This window comes from Apus apus, chromosome 5 (genome assembly GCF_020740795.1).
Source record: "Apus apus isolate bApuApu2 chromosome 5, bApuApu2.pri.cur, whole genome shotgun sequence".
NCBI classification, from domain to species: Eukaryota; Metazoa; Chordata; class Aves; order Apodiformes; family Apodidae; genus Apus; species Apus apus.
The window spans coordinates 983,114-1,001,650 of record NC_067286.1 but is presented as its reverse complement, the minus strand read 5'-3'; the positions used below and the strand labels follow the sequence as shown (position 1 = coordinate 1,001,650).

The following is an 18,537-nucleotide window of genomic DNA, read 5'->3' as shown; positions in this document are numbered from 1 at the left end:
GCCGCGAGTGGGCGGAGCTGGCCGCCCTGCCCCCGCCCCCTCTGCCTTCGGGTGCGATCGGAGCGCTCGGCCCGGTTCGGTCGCTTTCGGGCGGATTCGGGCGCTCGCCCGTTCGGGCCTCTCCGTTCGGGCCGACGAAGGGGAATTCGGGTGCGATCGGAGAGGACTCGGCTCAGCTCGGCTCTCCTCGCGCCCGCTTCACCCGCCTTCGGGCGCGATCGGAAAAGACTCGAGCGGACTCGGGATTCTTCGACCCTTTGGGCCGGACCACTCGGGGACTCGGCCCTGTTCGGGCGGGCTCGGGTTTCCCCCCCGCCCCGATCTCTGTCAGGTATCGCTTCGGGCCGCGCTTCCACGGACTCGGCCGGGCTCGGCTGCGTCCCGCCTCGGGATTGGCCGGCCGGCGGGAAACGCGGGCCCGCGCGTCGGGAGCCATCGCCGGCCTTCGGAGGCGGCCTGGAGAGACTCGGGACAGTTCGGGCTTCATCGGAAGCGGCTCGGAAGCGCTCGGGGAAACAAACGTTCGGAAACGCTCGGGCGAGTTCGGCACCGCTCGGCCGCCCGCCGCAAAGCGCTCGAGTGACCCCGGAGCGACCCCCCGCCCCCGTCTCTCGCCACACACCTCGCGGCCCCCTCCCCAGCGGCGGTCGGGGCGGGGGGCGGCGGGCGTTGGGGCCCGCTCGGGGCGGCTCGGCTGTCCCCGCCCGCCGGCCGCCTCGGATGGAGGACGCCGAGTCGGCGGCGAAGCAGCTGGGCTTGGCGGAGGCGGCTGCGGCGGCGGCGGCCGCGGCGGCCGCGGAAGGACCCCAGCAAGAGCAGCAGCCGCCGCGAGAGGCGGCCCCGGAGGCGGAGCCCGAGGAGGAGGAGGAGGAGGCGGCGGCGCGAGTGACGGCGGTGACGGTGATGGCGGCAGGGGCCGAGCACATCGCGATGGGAGCCGAGCCGCTGCCCAGCGCCGACGAGGCCGCCACCGCCTTCGCAGGTCAGGGCGGGCGGAGCGCGCATGCGCCGCTCCCTCAGCGCCGGCGCCTCAGCCCGGCAGCGCCTGCCCGCCCGCCCGGCAGCTCTGCCCGCAGCTCTGCCCGCAGCTCTGCCCGCAGCTCTGCCCGCCCGTGGCAGCTCTGCCCGCAGCTCCTGCCCGCGGTGGCAGCTCCTGCCCGCAGCTCCTGCCCGCCGGTAGCAGCTCCCGGCCCCACAGCGGCCCCCGTGCCCGCCGGCAGCCCCGCCCGGGGCTCCCCTCACAGCCTTCCCGCCTTCCCGCCACGTCGTTTTACCTCAGGGGCTGCCGCGGGGACAGGGCAGCTCGCAGCTTTGCTCGCAGGCGCTTGGGCACTACACACGCTCCTCCACACGACGTAACCTTGAAGTAAAACACGCAGGAGGTGCCTTCCTGCGTCCTAACGTGGCTCTCAGCCCGTGCCCCTGAGCCCGGTGCCCTGGCAGGCTCTGGAGAGAAGCGCTGCTGAGCAGCGTTTCAGGGCCCTTCGGAGCTAGATCGGTATCGTCAGCCGCAGGGCTTTGTTGTTTTTCACTCTTTGCCCCGTGTGTGGCACTGAAAAACCTCCAGTTTTAGGGAGAGAGTCAAATATACATGTTAGGGACGTTTGGCTGGAAGTTTGGGCAGTCTTTAACTGCACCCTGTGTGGCAACACAGAAATCAATATATAGCAGAGGGGGAGTCAGTTGTTTCCTTGCCAGTCAGCTTTTTTTTTTTTTTTTTTAATAAAGAGCATCACAGATTTGTTTTTTTTAGTACAAGTGCAATATAAGTTTTCCCCTTAGTTCATCCCATGCTGATAACGACTGTTGAGGTCTCAAGGAGGTTAAAGCATGTTCATCCCCAAGCCACAGTAAAAGTCAGAATGACTTTTTGACGCTTAATGGCACTTAAAGGTGTCGGGAAAAATAAGATTAATTTTGAAGAGGGAGGAAGAAGGTTCTGCAGGTTTTGGTTTTTTTTTTTATTGCTGTGTAGCTGCTTGTCAGGCTCCCTGGGCTGCAGCACAACATTGACTTCACGTCTGTTTTACGTTTCAGAAGTCACCACGGTGACCGTGGCCAACGTTGGTGCCTCTGCAGACAACGTTTTCACTACTTCTGTGGCAAATGCAGCTTCAATCTCAGGGCATGTGCTGGTAAGTCTGCCCTTTCATCCGGGGGCCTTCGCAGAGCCCTGTGTACTTCCAGCGTCAACGAAGAGCTGTTTGTGTTGGAGCTGTACTGAGGCCAAAGATGTGTCTTGATTGCAGCGTGCAGGTTTATAAGCCGCAAAACCATCAGCCGGGGGACGTACGGTTTGGGTTTTTTTTTTTAATCACTTGAAGAGTTTTTGGGTGGTGTCTGTTTTTTTCACCTTTCCACTCGTGTGTAACGGAGCTGATGACCTGCGACGTGTAACCTTTGAATTTGGTTGGTTGAAATCTCACCAACCAACCCCCATGTGCGGGGGTCGGTGCAGCTGGGGGAGGGACCCCCGGGGGCGGCTCCTATGAGAAGCTGCTGAAAACTCCCCCCCCGGCTCAAAAAATCCAGCCCCGCCTCTGGCCCAGGCTGAGCCCATCAGCGACAATGGACGCGCCTCTGCAATTAACATATTCAAGAAGGGGAAAGGAGCTGCTGAAAGACCTCGGGGCGAGAGGGGAGGTGAGAGGAAGGCGGAGATCCCAAAGGCGGTGAGGAAAGAGGCGAGGGAAGGTGCCCCGAGACGGAGGTTCCTGCCGCCGGTGGGGAGATGGTGGGTTGTCCCCATGCAACCCGTGGAGCAGCACGATGGAACAGCCCGTGAGGGACCACGGGGGAGCAGATGTGGACCTGCAGCCGTGGAGGACCCCGCGCCAGGGGAGGTGACTCTTCCCGAAGCAGCCTGTGGCTCTGTGGGCAGCCTGTGCTGGAGCAGCTCCCGAGGGACTGCACCTCCTGGGAGGGACTCGTGGCAGAGAGGTTCGTGAAGGACTTTCTCCCGTGGGAGGGACCCCGCGCTGGAGCGGGGGAAGGCCGTGAGGAGCATCCTCCTGAGGAGAAAGGAGCGTCAGAAAAGAACGAACTGGCTGTAAAACCCCGTTCCCTGCCCCCCTGCGCCGCTGGGGGAGGAGTTAGAGAAATCGGGAGTGAAGTCGTTTGGGCCCTGGAAGAAGGGGAAGAGAGGGGTGGGGTGAGGGTTTTAAGCTCTGGTCTTTGTTTCCTCTCTTGTTTGCATCTGATCCGTGATCAGTTAAGTTGATACTTTTTCCCCCTAGTTGAGCCTGTTTTGCCCATGACCGTGACTGCTCAGTGAAGCCTCCCTGCCCTTGTCTCGACCCATGGTGGTTTTAGGTGGATTTTCTCCTCCCCATCCCACATTTTACTGAGGGGATTTGAGCAGCCTGAGGGGAAGTGGCAGCCTGGTGTGCTTTGTGAGTGGTGCTGTGGGGTCCCTCTGAGAAGGTTTGGGAGGGAATACTAAAATGCATTGCTACTGTAACTCCATCCATTTAGACTCTTTTGTTTCTTTTATAGTCTGGGAGAACGGCCCTCCAGATCGGGGACAGCTTGAATCCTGAAAAGGCCACTCTCATCGTGGTTCACACCGACGGCAGCATTGTAGAAACCACGGGGCTGAAGGGGCCCTCAGCACCTCTCACACCAGGTACAGGGCAGTCTGGTTTTGCAGTGTCACTCTCCCGGAGGGGGTGGCTTTTTTCCCCCAGTTGTGCTGTTAGGAATACAAACCATGATGTGCACAACATTACATAGTGGCCTTGTAAGGATGGTTTGTCCCCTCTTCAGGCTGTGGGACTTGTATTGCTGGGGAGTAGAGGAATACTTCAGATCTATTTATTTATTTATTTATTTTCTGTCAGAAATAGATTTAGTTTTCTTACTGTTTGCCCTAACCCTTGCAAATAAATCAGCTTCTTGAAAGATCTTGCCCTGCTGCCCTTGCCTACACCGATCCCACCCTCCAAGGCAGGTGAATCAACTTAATATCGATCATAAAAGTACCAGTCTGCTAGTTCTGCACATGGCTTCTTTTTAAAGGGGGCCCGAATCTAGTTGTACCTCCGTTCAGGCCGCTTGCCGGTGTGGAATATCGCGATAGCTGTTGTGTCTTGGCTGCCGGGGTCTGTTGCTCACGGCTGCTTGGCACTTTCCTTTCTGCCCACCAGGCGGCACCGCGACCCTTCAGCCTCTGGGAAGGGGGAAGATCCCGCCAGCGTTTCATGCCCTATTAAAGCCTCTTTCCTGCCCTTCTTTTCACGAGTAGTTTCTTCTCTTTCTTCCGTGTCTTTTACTTGGCACTTGCCCCAGCCGAGCCGAGGGCGTGAGGGTGTAGCCAGAGTGTTTTGGTTGCTGTCACCTTTCTTTTCTTTTCTCCAAAGGGCCGCAGTCTCCTCCTACCCCTTTAACAACCGTCCAAGAAAAAACTGGAACCAAGTATAACTGGGACCCCTCGGTGTATGAGAACGAGCTCCCAGTGAGGTGTCGGAACATCAGTGGGATTCTGTATAAAAACAGGCTTGGATCAGGTATCTGCCACCTTGGGTGAGGAACTGGGAGGGCTCCTTCTTCACAGGCTACTTTTAAGGTCCAATTGAGAGTTAAAAAAAGATTATTTCCTAGCCAGCCTAGTCCCTTTTGATATTACTGTTCTTCTCAGTTTTGCTCTTTTCTTCTGGGGCTTTTTAACATTTTTTCTTGAGTCTATGAAGACAGAGGCTGCTGTGCAGTGGGTCTCCCTGCTAATAAGTTGACTCTTCTAACATTCTTTTTGTCTGAGAAGCAGACACACCCCCGTGTTTCTACAAAGCTCTAAAGAATCCCTGCTGGAATGGGAAATGGAGCTTGTCCCCTGATGGGACTTCTTAGCTGCCTTATCCCCCCCCCCCCATCTCTTTTCTCTCTGTGGGAAACTGAAGGAGCAGCAGCAGGAATTGCCAGCCTGACTGCACAGCACTTGCTCCATGGCTAGAGAGTTGTCTTCCCAACCAGAAGGATTAGAAATTTCAGTGCTTATTAAGGAAAGGCTTAAATTACTTACCCCTCTGGTGGATGAGTAGTTTTTGTCCTAGCTTTTTGCTGCACCAGTGAGCCCCAAAGCTGGAGCTCTCTAAACATGCCCAGTCGTTGTCACAGCCAAGATAATAAATGGTCCTGGTTACCCCAGAGTGAGGAGCTGCAGCAGATGGGGTCAGATTTGGTGATTGCTGCAGAACAACTGCCGTTTTGTCCGGCAATTCCAGTATTTACTTCTTTGGGAAAGCAGCAAAATGATCCTTACTGTTGACTCACAGGTGTCTTTTCCATCAGGAGGCCGTGGCAGGTGCATTAAGCAAGGGGACAACTGGTACAGCCCCACGGAATTTGAAGCTATGGCAGGAAGAGCCAGCAGCAAGGACTGGAAGAGGAGCATCCGCTACGCTGGGCGGCCCCTGCAGTGCCTTATCCATGTAAGGTTCTGTTTGCTCCCTCTTTCCTGCTGGAGAGGGCAGGGGGAGCCAGGGCAGGGGCTGCAGCAGCCCAGGCTGTGCCCCAGCTTCTGCAGTTGCTTATGGTGGTGCCACAGGGCAACCTGGGAGCAACGTATGGATTGGGTTGAGAGAGGGATGTTTCTAGGAGTGTTTTCCAATAGCACAGTACCAGTCTTGGTTGTGCTTGGAAAGGGATTATGGGTCATGGAGGATGAAGGCCAGCCTGGAGCTGGATTGCAGACATTGAGAAGTGAACCCTCACCCATGATCCTGTGATTCAATAACCTGATCTGCCTGATCTTGTTTGCCTGGCAAACACCTTCTTCACTTGCACCATTTATGGAGCTTTGCTTTGGGTCCTTTATTTCCTCCCATGTCCAGGAGTCTCTTGGAGAACTGGGCATTGCCATTAGGCTGGCAGTTGAATTCTGCTCGGGAAAAAACTCTTATCAAGTCCCAGTTTCACAGATTTTGATTTGAAAATTGTTCTCCCTTCGCTCTCCTCCCCTCCACTCAACCCATCACCACACTGCAGGGGAGCTGCTCTGTTACTCCGTAGGGTTCCTAGGAAGGAATGGGTACATTTCTCTGGAAGCTGTTGGAATCTTTTAGCAGAATCCAGCTGTGCTCCTGGTGTTTCTGGGGCTGGTGCTGAACCTGCAACCTCCTCCTTTCAGGATGGGATTTTAAACCCTCACGCTGCCTCTTGCACTTGTGCCGCTTGCTGCGACGACATGACTCTGGTGAGTTGGAGAATCATGGAATTGTCTTGGTTGGAAAAGACCTTGAAGGTCATTGAGTCCAACAACCATTAGTTTAAAAACAATTCCATTGGTGAGCAGGTCATGAGGGTCCTAGGAATGTTCAGGAGAGCTGTGGCTGCAGCGTGTGTTGCTGTGTGAGAGCAGGAGGGAAGGAGCTGTTGGCACTGCTGGGGAGCAGCCTCATCACAATGGGGGACAGTTAATGCTTTTTTTCCTATTTATTTTATTTTCTAAAGTATTTATACATTATATTATTACTTGAATAATGTATTTATATAAAATGCCTTTTGGAGATCTCAAGGCTGTTTGAGATTTTTGACTAAAATTTCACCTTTTTTTTTGAGCTGGAAAAAAAAGTTTTTGTAAGGATGTAATGAATACTCTGTGTGGGATCCATGTTCTCATATTAAACTGCTTGTGGTTGGTTTGGGGTTTGGTTTGTTAGTTTGGTTTTTTTGTTTCAAAAATGAGGTCCTGAAAGCAGAAGCCTTTAGCTTGACTTGAAGTAGTTTTTTATATTTCTTTTCTGCTATGAACTGATGATTTCCTAGACCTGAAACTGTCCCCTGTCTTCCCCTCACCCTTGATCCCTTTTCTTCCACCAGCAGTCAATTATTTGCCCAGTTCTGCTCCTTAAATCATAGTGGAAAGAGATCTGAATCTGTGCCACTTCCCCCGGAGGGAGCTGAGCCCCACTTATATATATTTTTTTCATAGAGTTCTTTTGGGTTGGAAAAGTAGAAGTTTTTTGGTCAGTTGTTGCAAACCACAGCCCTCCATGGGTGTATTTGGTGCTGACCTTAGCTGCATATGGAAGGTTGAGAAGTAAACCCAAAGTCCCCAGGAGACCCCAGCTAATGCCTTTTCCTCTTCTCTCCTGTGTGTGTTGCCCAGAGTGGCCCAGTGCGACTCTTTGTACCCTACAAGAGGCGGAAAAAGGAGAATGAAATGCCTGCAACTCCAGGGAAGAAGGATTGTCCCAAAAACATCACTCTGCTCCCTGCCACAGCTGCCACCACATGTAGGTTCTTTGGTAAAAAACACTTCCCTTTTTAGATGAGGAACTGCCAGGCTAGATACTTCATGTCCCTCAGTGGCTCCTTGGAACTGGTCAGCTGAGGAAAAATGTCTTTTATTTTTTGCCACTTCCTTTTTCTTGGGTAGTTTTACTGGCTCGGTGTCTTGAGCTGATTCCACTTCCTGTTTTGTAGAAACTGGCACCGTGTTGCCACACTGAGGCTGCAAGCTGAGTAGGGAAAAGTACAGCTCTAGACCTTCAGGAGACTGGATTTTAAGCACCTTTTACATCCCCTAGGCTTCATATTTCGTTCTGAGAGCTGGATTATGTTGCCCCCTCTCCCTGCTCCCTCAGCCTGGTGGGGCAGGGGGAGTTGTGAAGTCCTGGCCTTGATCCATAGCAAGTTTCAGGTGGCTTAGTCACAAATGACAGTGGAGAAATTTCCTCCGGTTAAAATTAGGTTGAAGGGAAGACTGGCCCTTCTCTGCTCTGCTGGGAATCCCTGTTCCATGCCCTCAGCTTGGTTTTTGTCCTTCAGAAGCTGGTGGGGGTGGAGTAAGATTGGTGCTATTTCTTGAGATAGTAGAGAAGTGGGCTCTGAGCAGCTGGAATGAAACCCACAGCTTTGAAGTCGTTAATGAAAGAGGCAGAAGGTGATGTTTTCATCTGCAAATTTGCTCTCTTTAAGATTCAGGACACGCTTTCTTACTTACTGTTGATGATGGCTGAACCATCTGTGTGAGAACAGAAATTAATTTGCAAGCTCCTCAAGCTCACACGTTCCCAGCCACACTCGTGTGTCCTCCTGCTCTCACCACCATCTGGATGGGAACAGGACAAAGTGAATGGAGGAGGAATCAGCAGAAACCCAATAAAGAACAGTCAGAAGTAGGGTTGAATTAGCAGTGGCAGCAGGCAGAGAAACACACAAGGATTCTAGAGAGCTTTGGGGGTCTTTTTTTTTTTTTTTTTAATCCCCAAAGAGGTTTAAACTATATTTTCATTCAGGTGAGGTGCTCTGCAGTTGTGGGTTTGCTCCTACTGGCACCAGGGCAGAGGAGGCCTCTTGTTTTGGTAGCAGCAGCCACATTATTTCACCAGGCATGAATATGAAGTCTTCCAATTGAGTTAGTGCTTGGGAGGAGATCCCCCTGGCTGAGCCACAGAACCAGCCCCTCACCAAGCAGTGGTGCCAAGTTAGTTAATCCTGGTTAAAAAAAAGGGTTTAAACATTTTGGAGCCACTCAGATCTATTCATCCAAAAGGATTTTGTGACTTGTTCCTTGCATTGGCCAGGGATGTGGTGTCACTGAGTGCAGACAGACAGATAGAATTGCCCAGCTAACCAGACTGTCACAGAATTAATTGTAATCCACAGGTTTTTTTGTGTTGATTTAAGTAGTAAGAACCACTCTCTGCCAAAGTTGTAACAAAGCAGGATCAGCCAGAAACTGACGGGTTTTGTGACCCTGCTGGATCTTTCTGGTGGGTGTTACGTTACTGCCCAAGTAATAATTGGAAAGGAGGTGACTGGGGGAGTGTTCAAGAGAACATTCTGGCCTAGAACACCCTGAGGATAAAGGGGCCTGCAGGAGACCAGCAGCTCCTTCAGGAGCCCCCCAGGGCTGTTACCCCCATTCCCAGCTGTACTGGAAGGAGGTGTGACCCAACTGCAGGTGAGCACAGGCCACCTCCTGGTCTGTGAGCTCTGGGTGATTCAGGACAGGGATATCAGCAGCTAAAGGCCTCTGTGCTGAGTGTTAATTAAGGGAGTGCTTTAATATTTGCAGTCACTGTGACCCCCTCTGGGCAAATCACCACCTCCGGGGCCCTGACCTTCGACCGCGCCTCCACTGTGGAAGCCACAGCCATCATCTCAGAAAGCCCATCCCAGGGGGATGTTTTCACTGGAGCCACAGGTGAGATTGGAGGTGACATCTGGTGGGGTTGAGGAAAAATAGGTTGGGATGCCCATTGTTCTGTGCAGAAGCATTTGGAATGATGCACCAAGGGTTTATTTCTCTAGGTCTTACAGTGCGACTCTGCATAACCCCCTGTCCTCCCTGGGGAATCATTTCAGCAGTCTTACCAGCTGCAGAAAAGAAGTTAAAAGTTGTGCCCAGATGCTCAGGAGCACCTCTGCTGATCTCTAGGGGTTTATGGTCATCTCTGTCCTTTTTTTCACTCCTCCTTTGTCCTAAGATACTACTAAAAAATAATAATAAAAGCCGAGGGTTGAAACTATGCAAAAAGTGCTGCATAAATGCTGAAAAATGCCAGAATAAATTAAAACATAAATGCATGACATTGATTTTGGTTTTGTTTGACTTATACATGGGGTTGTGAGCCCTGCTGAGGGAACTACCCTGCTCTGAGAACTGGAGTCTGGGGTCCTGTGAGTATTGCAAATGGATCAGGGTACAGGAGGGAGAGCAGCAGCAACTTGGGTCTCTGGAAGGAAAGTCAGAGGGAGATGGAAGGAGTACAAAGTTGCCTTGCTTGCTACCTGTGGGATTGTGCTACTGTTTCCTGCAACCCTTGGGACTATCGAGGAACGTAGAACTTATATAAAATGTAAAAAAACCCAAACCAAAACAGGGTTGAGAGGAGGGTTAGAGATCAGCTGTTCCTGGGGGTTTGTAACACTGTTGTTGTCGTGCAGTTCAAGACACCAACGTGCAGCAGCCCTGCCGGGTCAGTCACCCAGAGCCTCACTACCCGAGCTACCAGGACAACTGCCAGATTTCACCCTTCCCCGAGGCTGCGCTGCCCACAGCCCATCCCAAGATTGGTACGTCCTGTCCGTGTGTCATGGGAGGTGCAGCTGGCACTGCTGGGGCTCCTTTTGCATTGTCTTTCTCAGCCAAGATGGAGGCAGAAAAAGAAACTGTTCTGCTTTGCTCCCAAGTTGTGTGATTGTTAAGCTTTGGACAAGCAGATTTTCCACTCTGGGAAGTTTTTCACTCTGTTATTGGGAGCTGTGGTGTGTTGGTTCCTGCCCGAGGATGCTGGTTGTCTCTTGATTTAATTTTCCCCATTCTGGGAAGTTTCTCTGAGCTTGACCTCACTGACACAGGGGTGCTGTAAGGCAGGCAGGGCTGGATCCCTGGGCCTGTTCTTTCGGGCATCAAGGAAAGATCAGGCAAACATGGAATTTTCCTTTGTGCAGCCTGGAATCTTTCAGAGCCTGTTCTCCCCTTGCCCTGACCTTTTATTTACTCGTTTGGAGCAGCAGAGAGTGTTCCTGCTCTGTCCAGAATGAAATCTTGTTGGTTTTAACCCTTAGTCAGATCTTGATCTTACTAATTAAACATGGTGGTTTTTTTCACCAGTTAATACTTTCTCTCGACTGATAGACCCATGCTGAAATGGGGGATTGGAAGTAATTCCAATTGGATAAGTGCTCAAGTGCCACTGCTGTGATAAATACTGTGCTGGAAATGTTGTAGGGGCAAAGGTTCTTCTGCAAATAGCTGCTGATAAAGGACTGGTTTATCTCGTTCATATCGAAGTGCAAACAGTTCTACACCGTTCATGTGCAAATTGGTGGAAATTACTATTTTAATTAAGGTCTGTTGAGCCTAAAATGTGTGTGTACCTGCATGTGAACTGGCCGGGCTGCAGGTCGGGAACCAGGTGGAACGTGACAGTCCCTGCAGGGTCTGAGCCCCCTTCTGTCTCCAGATCTGGGCTGGGCTCTTGCAGGTTTTGCTGCTTGCATGAGAAAGTACCAGAAAGGCCTGGGAAAGGGTTCAGGTGTCAATGCACTGAAATTAATTCCTGTCTTGGAAGATGCTCAGTGTTCAGTGGAAGAGTCTTTGCCTGCAGGTGCTTTACCACAGAGAGATTCAGAGCAGTGGGTGGAATGCTGGAATTGAGCCTGGCCCAGGAAGGTGTGTTGGCCTCTTGCTGCTCAGGCCAATATTTGCAGTTGAATTTTTTCAGGACAGGATTTATGGCTGAATGGTAAAGTACCATCTCAAGTGCAGCCCAGAAGACTTCCTAAGTGGAGGATCTGTTTGTTTTCAGCTGGGCTGTGCACCCAGTTGTTCTGTGTCTGAGGTCTGGGGCTTGTTTCTGCCTTTCTCTGTGGAGCCCCTTTGCTCAGACCAGCACAACTGGAAACCCAGAATCTGTGGTGACACCCAGACCAGACTGTGATGGGAGAGGGACAATAAAGCAGGTGATGTTTTGTTGGAGAACTTCCCTAAATGGTGCATTTAAATGCAAGCAGTGGTCAGTGCCCAGCAGGGCTGTGAATGCTCCAGAGCATTGTCTGTCCCTGGGAGCTGGGGAAGAGCTGTGCTTGGCAGGGCTGCTGGAGGTTGCCAGAGTGGTGCTTCTGGAAGGGAAGCAGACTTGGGATGGGATGTGGGATTGAAGTGGCTCAGGGCTCCTGAAGTGACACTCAGCTTTTGTTCAGTGCTTCTCTGATGGCCAAAGCATCCAGCAGTTGGAAAGCTCCTGCACTTACCGTGTGACTGTGTCACTCAGAATTTAAAATCAAAGAAGTGACCTGGCTTTTGGTGCCTGGAATACAAACAGCTCTTCACTTGACAGTGCAGAGCTGTCCAGGAGGGAATGTGATCTCTCAGCCTGCAGTACTTCCTGCTGCTTCTGGGTGCTGAATCGGCCTGAAACTCCTGCCTAAAGACCTGAGGAAAATTCCAGAGGTAGTAGGTTTTTGGCATAATGAGACTGCACAGCCCCAGCGCTGGTGGTGCCCCCTTTTTTTTTTTTTTTTTTCCTATTAAGCAATTTAGAGACGTATTTGTAGGACAGATGTTGGTAGATGTAAATGTCTTGGACTTAATTTTATGGCAGATGGTGAGTATTTATCACCGGAGCTAGAGTTACATTTTGAGGAAGTAAAGGCAGATCCTCTTTGGTGCAGGGAATGTTGCTTGAGCTGAGCTCCCACTGGGACTGTTTGCCTCCTGGGCCTGCATGGAATTTCCTCACACTGGGGTCTCCTGGAGCACGTGCAACCAGACCACACAGCAACAACAAAACCAGGCAAACCCCTCCAGTTTAAGGAAACAAACTGCCCTAATTTTCTTCTTCTTTCTTTCCATCCAGTGTTGACCTCCCTGCCTGCCCTGGCAGTGCCCCCCACCACCCCCACCAAGGCCATGTCCCCCTCGGTGGTGAACGGGCTGGAGGTGACGGAGCAGCGGAGCTGGTTGTACCTGGAGGAGATGGTCAATTCCTTGCTCAGCACAGCCCAGCAGCTGAAGAGCCTGATCGAGCAGGCCAAGCAGGCCAGCTCCTCCTTCCGAGAGGCTGCAGTCACACAGGCCAAAATTCAAGCTGATGTGGAGAGGAAAGAGGTAATTCTGCTGAGGATCTGAGAGCTCTCAGCCCAAGGGCACCTTCTTGGCTGAGTGAGGGACAGAGCAGAACCTTGCTGGTGCCTGAGTGTCTCTGATCCTTGGGTTACCCTCTGAGTGTTTGGTTTAGTGGATGTATTAATTGAGGGAAAAAACATCTAGGAAGAGAGTGAGTGAGGCAGCAAAGGCTCCGTGTCTCTTGTGAGGGAGGGTTGGCCCCTTGCAGGAGGGCCCAAGGGAGCAGGTTACAGGGTGCTTGGGCAGTGTCATGTTTTTGAGTGTGCATGAAGCCATCTTTTAATAAATCATATTGACTTCCAGAGTGGCAAAACTCCCCAAACTCTGTGCCAGAAGACATTGCTGGAAGACAATAGATATTCAGGAAATGTGTTAAAATAGTTTTTTGTATAAATATAAAATAATCAGTGTTGAAATCTGACAAGTGCTCTAGTTCAAATGGCCTCTGTATGTGAGCCCAGCCCGTTTGGGAACAAGATGGAAGATTAATTCAGCTCCCAGTTGGGTCTTCAGAATTCTTTTTTTTAGAAAGATGAGAACATTTCAGGGCTAGAGAGTATGAAACTAACCTAGGAAGGGTCAGGCATTGAAGAAACGTAGCTCTAGTCAGCAAACAATGGTTTGTGTCCTTCAAAGCAGCAGTGAAGCAGTTGAGAATGGGAGGTTATTTATTTTCTGGAGCTGGTTTTGTGAAAGATCTGGTTGTCTCTAATTTGATCCTCTCTCTTATCCCACCTTTTCCTTCTCCATAGTTTCTGAATATCTGGAATTCTTCACCCCCTGGCTGTGGTTCCATCAGCAGGTTGTGGGGCTGAGGGCAGGGCTGGAGGAGCTGCTGTGGCTGGATTTCTTTCCTCTTGCTCCCTTTCTCACTGGCCATTTCCCTGGAGAACAGGATTAGCCAGTTGTAGAGGATGAAGGGGAGTCTGGTGGAAGGATTTCAGTTCTGGGACTGGAAGGGAGCATGTTCAGCCCTGCACTGTGCACAGGCTGGTGGGAGCTGGGATTACCTGTGCCAAGGTTTTCAAGTCAGGTTGAAGTGCCAGCTCACCCCATGCTTTGGCATCCGCATTTCCACTTTTCTTTACAAAAAAGGAGTCTAGAAACATGACACCGTTTCCCTAGGCCAGTACTCCTGACATCCTTAAGGATTTTAAGGAGTGCTTGGCTGAAAGGAGAGGTCTGAGGAGGTGCTGTGGAACTGGCCCTTTGTCACCTGAGACCATTTGCTCACAGGCTTCTCCACACGAGGTCACAGTGTCCCCTCTCAGAAGGGAGGAGTGAGGTTCCCCTCAGTCCTCTGGTAGCTGCAGTTGGGGTGCCAGGACCCTCCATGTGGAGCCTCTCCTGCTCTGGCTGGACCATGACAGGTCTGGTGTGTCTTTCCTTGCAGCAATACCAGAGCCAGTTATTCCAGCAAACAGAAGATGTGGATGGGAAAACAGAAATCATCATCAAGGTGAGCTGGGGCTGTCTCAACGTTTTCTGGCTGAAGAGCCTTTTGTTCTTTGTCTTGTTCCATTTAAAGAACCGGAGTTTTTATCTTTCTTTTTTATTGTCACAGGAGCCATGTATTCTGACCTTGCCTTCCAGCACAAATCAGAGCTGTTCCAAATCCCCAAAACAAGCAGCTTTAAGCCCTTTTTTGGTGGCCTGAATCCCTCCGGCTGTACATTAGGAGCACAAATATAGCTCAGTCACAGCAGCTGTTAATGCTGGTCAGGTGTGAGCAGGCAGTGTGATGACCTCGGTGCTGACCAGGGTGGTGGTTTGGTTGTGCTCAGAGAGGAGCTGGTGGAACTTGAGACACCCCTGATACTTTCACAGCCCAGAAACTTCCTGTGGCAGCCTCAGGCTGCTGCTCTGACTTGCTAATGATCTGCCAGTAATTTAATGAGCTGGAAAGTGCTCTGTGAAGTGCTGCTTTTTGTGGTAGTTCAGTGATATCCACCTAAATATCCAGGTTATATTAATTGATGTCACTGGTACAAGATTAAAGCAATAGACACAAAAACATCCTATAAAATCCAGGTGTGATTTTTTTTTCACCCTTGTATCCTGTCTCACCCCAGTTTCAGGTTTAACTCCTCATTCCTGTTACAGCCTTGATGTTACTGCTCTGTCTCCTGTTTCTCTGCTGATGCAGTGGCAAAGGCACAAGGCTGCCCAGCCCATAGGAAGAGATCCCTTTTTCGTCTCAAAAAACCAGGAAAAGATTAATCTGGAGGGTCCCATCCTCAGACCTGCTGTTGTCCTTCCTCAGACCCTCTCTGAGACATGCCCAGGATTACAAACCACATCAAAGCAGCAACTGGAGTGATGTTTTTTTTGGAGATTACCTCAGAGCTGGGGTGCAGAGGGCCCGTGCGTAGCCTGGGCACTGTTGCTGGGGACATGGCAGCCTGGGTCAAGGATCTGCTGGGGAGCAGGGGCTCTGCCACGTCTCCTGAGTCACGTTGTGTCACAACACCTGCGTGAGCCTCGGTGACCTCCCTGTTGTTCTCTCTGACCTGGTCTCTCTGCTGTCCATCCTCACAGCAGTCCTGTGCCAACTGCGGCCGCGAGGCGATGAACGAGTGCACGGGGTGCCACAAAGTCAACTACTGCTCCACGTTCTGCCAGCGAAAGGTAGGAGCTTGGCTGGGAGCTGCTCCTTCAGTTGGCTGGAGAGTGGGTGAGGGCCTGGGCAGGGCAGTTGGAGCACAAGCTGTGCCCAGGTAGGCAGCCCTGGCTCCCAGAACCCTCCCCGACAGCTTCTCTCCAAGCAGGACTGAAGGGATGGGGCAGGTCTATGGGCCAGGGATCACAAGAGGAGGATCACAAAAGCTCTACCTTGTAGTGTGCTGGCTTTCAGGAGAGGGTTTAAGTCAAGATTCTGACTTTGTTTTCATAACTTTTCCATGACTTAACTGATGATGTCCTGGATCAGTTTTGGGGTTGAGAAGGCAACATTCTGCTTAGTTTGTGTCCACCTCCAGCACTGCTCCGCCTTGTGGCTCCTTTCCTGTCTGTTGTTAGTGGTGTTTGACCGAGGGCTGGAGACCTGTAGCCCATCTGTGCAGCTCCAGTAGGGCTTCCCTTGGGGCCTTGAGGGCTTCTGCAGGCTGACGCATCCCTTCACGGCCTTTCCCTCTGCTCTTCCCTGCAGGACTGGAAGGACCACCAGCACGTCTGTGGCCAGTCGCCCACGGTGACGGTGCAGGCTGACGAGGTGCACGTCACGGACAGTGTCATGGAGAAGGTCCCAGTCTGAGCACACTCCCCCAGCCCTTGGGCAGCGCCGGGGCGGCCGCTGGACCGGCCCCCCCCACAGTCTGTCCTTTGCCAGACACACTCTTCTCACTACTGACTCATTTTTTGAAAGACTTTTTAATACTGTGACAGCGTTTGCCTGCTGCAGTCCTCTTCCAGAGCCTGGGATAATACAGAGACTGAAAACCTGATCTGGAAGAAGCGAATCCCTCCCAGCTGCAGCCCAGCTGCTGGCAGCCGCCTTCGGCTGCGGGAAGCCTTGACTCTGCCAGGCTGGAACCTCCACCGTGTGGATGGCAGGGATCTCCTCACCCCTCTGGAGGTGGGTCTAAAGCAGGTGCTGCAATGAGCTCTGCCAGCAGGCCCTTCTCCCTGTGCCTCCCTACCTCGTGTTGGAAAAAAGAAACAGAACTTTGGTTTATTTAATTGCCTTGACAAAGTCAGTGCAGGTTTTTATTTGCCAGTGGAAGGACTTGGGTTTTGTTTGTCTTTTTTTTTTTTTTTTCCCCCCCCCTGTGTTCCGTCTGTGCTGGACAAATTTGGAACACATTGGAGCTTCTGCATTTGGATAGAAGTGAAAAATAACATTGTTAAATAAAATGCAGAGAAAGCACAAGTGTGGCCCCTGGTGCTGTTTAGTTCCCAGGGCAGCACCTTGAGATGCTGGTAGATGGTGGTAAATGCAGCAGGTGGCTGGGAGGGTTTGTGGCTGCAGTGGGGCTGTCACTGCAGCTGTGCTTACACATGTCTTCACATCCCAGGGGGCCACTGGGATGTGGTTGCTCCACGGGGAGCTGTGGTCTCATCCTGTGGTGGCCTGGGCTGTAGCTGTGGTGGCCACCTGGCCAGATCAAACCCACAGCAAAGAGTGTATTAGCAGGGAGCTGTCCTGCCAGGGCCATTTAGCAGCCACTAATTGAAGAGGTCAGGAGCTTTAGGAAGTGATTTCCTTCATTCATTGCAAGAAAATCGTTTAATGTTTAATGTATTTCTTTAATAATTTAGGCTAATTTGGCACCTTTATCTGTGCTTGAAGAGTAACATCCAGGCTGGAGGAGTCTCAGCAGACACACTCACATCTCTGGGGGTTTTGTAGCCTCAGGCAATAGAACTGTGAGGAGTTACTTGTCCTGTCTGGTTATTCACTCCATTCCAGTGTTGGTGGGCGAGGAGGATTCTTGCTCAGCTTGTATTCCAAGAGGGGTCGCCTCAGCACGACGGGGACCCCAACCCAGAGTCAAACACTGTTCAAAGGAGAAAACTCTACCCAGAGCTGCAGGAAGGAGCAATGGAGCAAAACATGATGGAAAACCCTGAAGTCTTGTGCCAGTGGTTCTGACAAGTCCCTTCCCTCCTCCTTGTGGGTGGCAGGTCTGCAGTGCAGGTCGGTGCACTTGGTGAATGTCTCTTCCTTGCCGTTTGCTGGAAAAGCTCTTTCTCCTGGAGCAGAGCTTGGGGGCAAGGCAGGGACTGTAGCCCAGGGAGGGTGAGGAGTTGGCAGGGGCAGAGGGGGGTGCTGCAGCCTCCAGGCCTCTGCTGAAGGAAACCATTCCCTGATGGAAAGCCAAGCACACACTGAGGCAGGATGGGAACAGAAATTACCTGTGTCATACTCCTGGGAAGGGCAGAACAGGCAAGTCCTTACATTTCCATAGCAAAATGCTTACTCCTGCTTCCCCAGAGTGATGCTTCAGTATGTCTAATCGTTTCTTCTCACACTGTTAAATGCTGATTGCCTGATTTCTAAAGCTTAAAGACTGAGTTAATTGAAGAGAATCTAAACTGAGCCCACAGTGACATGGCTCATTTGCAGGTTTCTTGCCTCTGTCTGGTGCCCATTAAGGCTCAGACCAACACCCTGTGCTGCTCTGGGTCTGCACAGGAGGGGGTGACAGCAGCATCTCTGGTGTTTGCAGAGCTAAAGCTGCATGGAATGTCAAAAATGGTGGAATGTGTTTCTGTCACTTCACCCCTTTGGCTCTCCTTGCAGTCTCCACAGCCATCCTGGGGTGGTGCTGCTGGTTGGAAACACAGCCCTGAGTGGATACAAGGACAAGAGGGGAGCAGAGACACCAGGTACTGATCCTGCAGCCCTCCTGCTTGTGCAGGTGACTGGGCAGCCCCTCACACCACCAGAGCCAGTCCTGCTCCAGCCTTACCACACAGGCTGTTGCTGAGTGTAGCTGAGCCTTGGTTACTGCCCAGCTTTTGGCCTTACTGCACTTCTTCAGGGGAAAAAAAAAAACCAAACAACCAAACAGGCAGAGAGTGGGGCAGCTTCTTTCTTAAATGAAAAACTGGTAGCTCGTGTAACTAAAGCTCTCAGGGAGCTTCTTGTCAGAGCCCTGGTGTCTGGGGCAGCTGAGCACCAAGGCAAGCTACACAATGCAAAAATTTACAATTTAATCACTGTGGGAATTTAGCCTGTTTATTTCTTGGTGATAAATTGATCGAGCAATTGTTAGTCAAAGAACACCTTCAAACCTCCCTGCAGTCCCTTTTTCCATTTGTTTCTAAGCAAACAAATTACCCCTTGGAAAGCAACAATCCTACACAAAAATCATTACTCAGAAAATGGCTGTTTCGTGCAATAATCATCTTCCCCTCTGAGCCTGAGGAAGGCACCAGCTGCTCCCTCTGGCTGCTCTTGGGGTCACTGCACTCAGCTTCACCGAAAGGTATCAAGGATTTTTTTCCTGCAGGCTGGA

At 51.6% G+C, this 18,537-nt stretch overlaps 1 protein-coding gene across 1 annotated transcript; it reads left to right on the top strand.

The window, feature by feature from the left end:
• Positions 1-69: 69 nt before the first annotated feature.
• DEAF1 (DEAF1 transcription factor) lies at positions 70-16,445 on the top strand. Its single transcript, XM_051620552.1, has 13 exons — positions 70-982; positions 2,038-2,135; positions 3,496-3,625; positions 4,359-4,505; positions 5,287-5,426; positions 6,125-6,190; positions 7,106-7,232; positions 9,020-9,148; positions 9,892-10,020; positions 12,309-12,559; positions 13,971-14,036; positions 15,116-15,205; positions 15,726-16,445. Exons 1-13 carry the CDS (start codon positions 721-723, stop codon positions 15,828-15,830), a joined length of 1,740 nt encoding a protein of 579 aa, XP_051476512.1. The 5' UTR covers positions 70-720; the 3' UTR covers positions 15,831-16,445.
• The last annotated feature ends 2,092 nt before the right edge of the window (positions 16,446-18,537 follow it).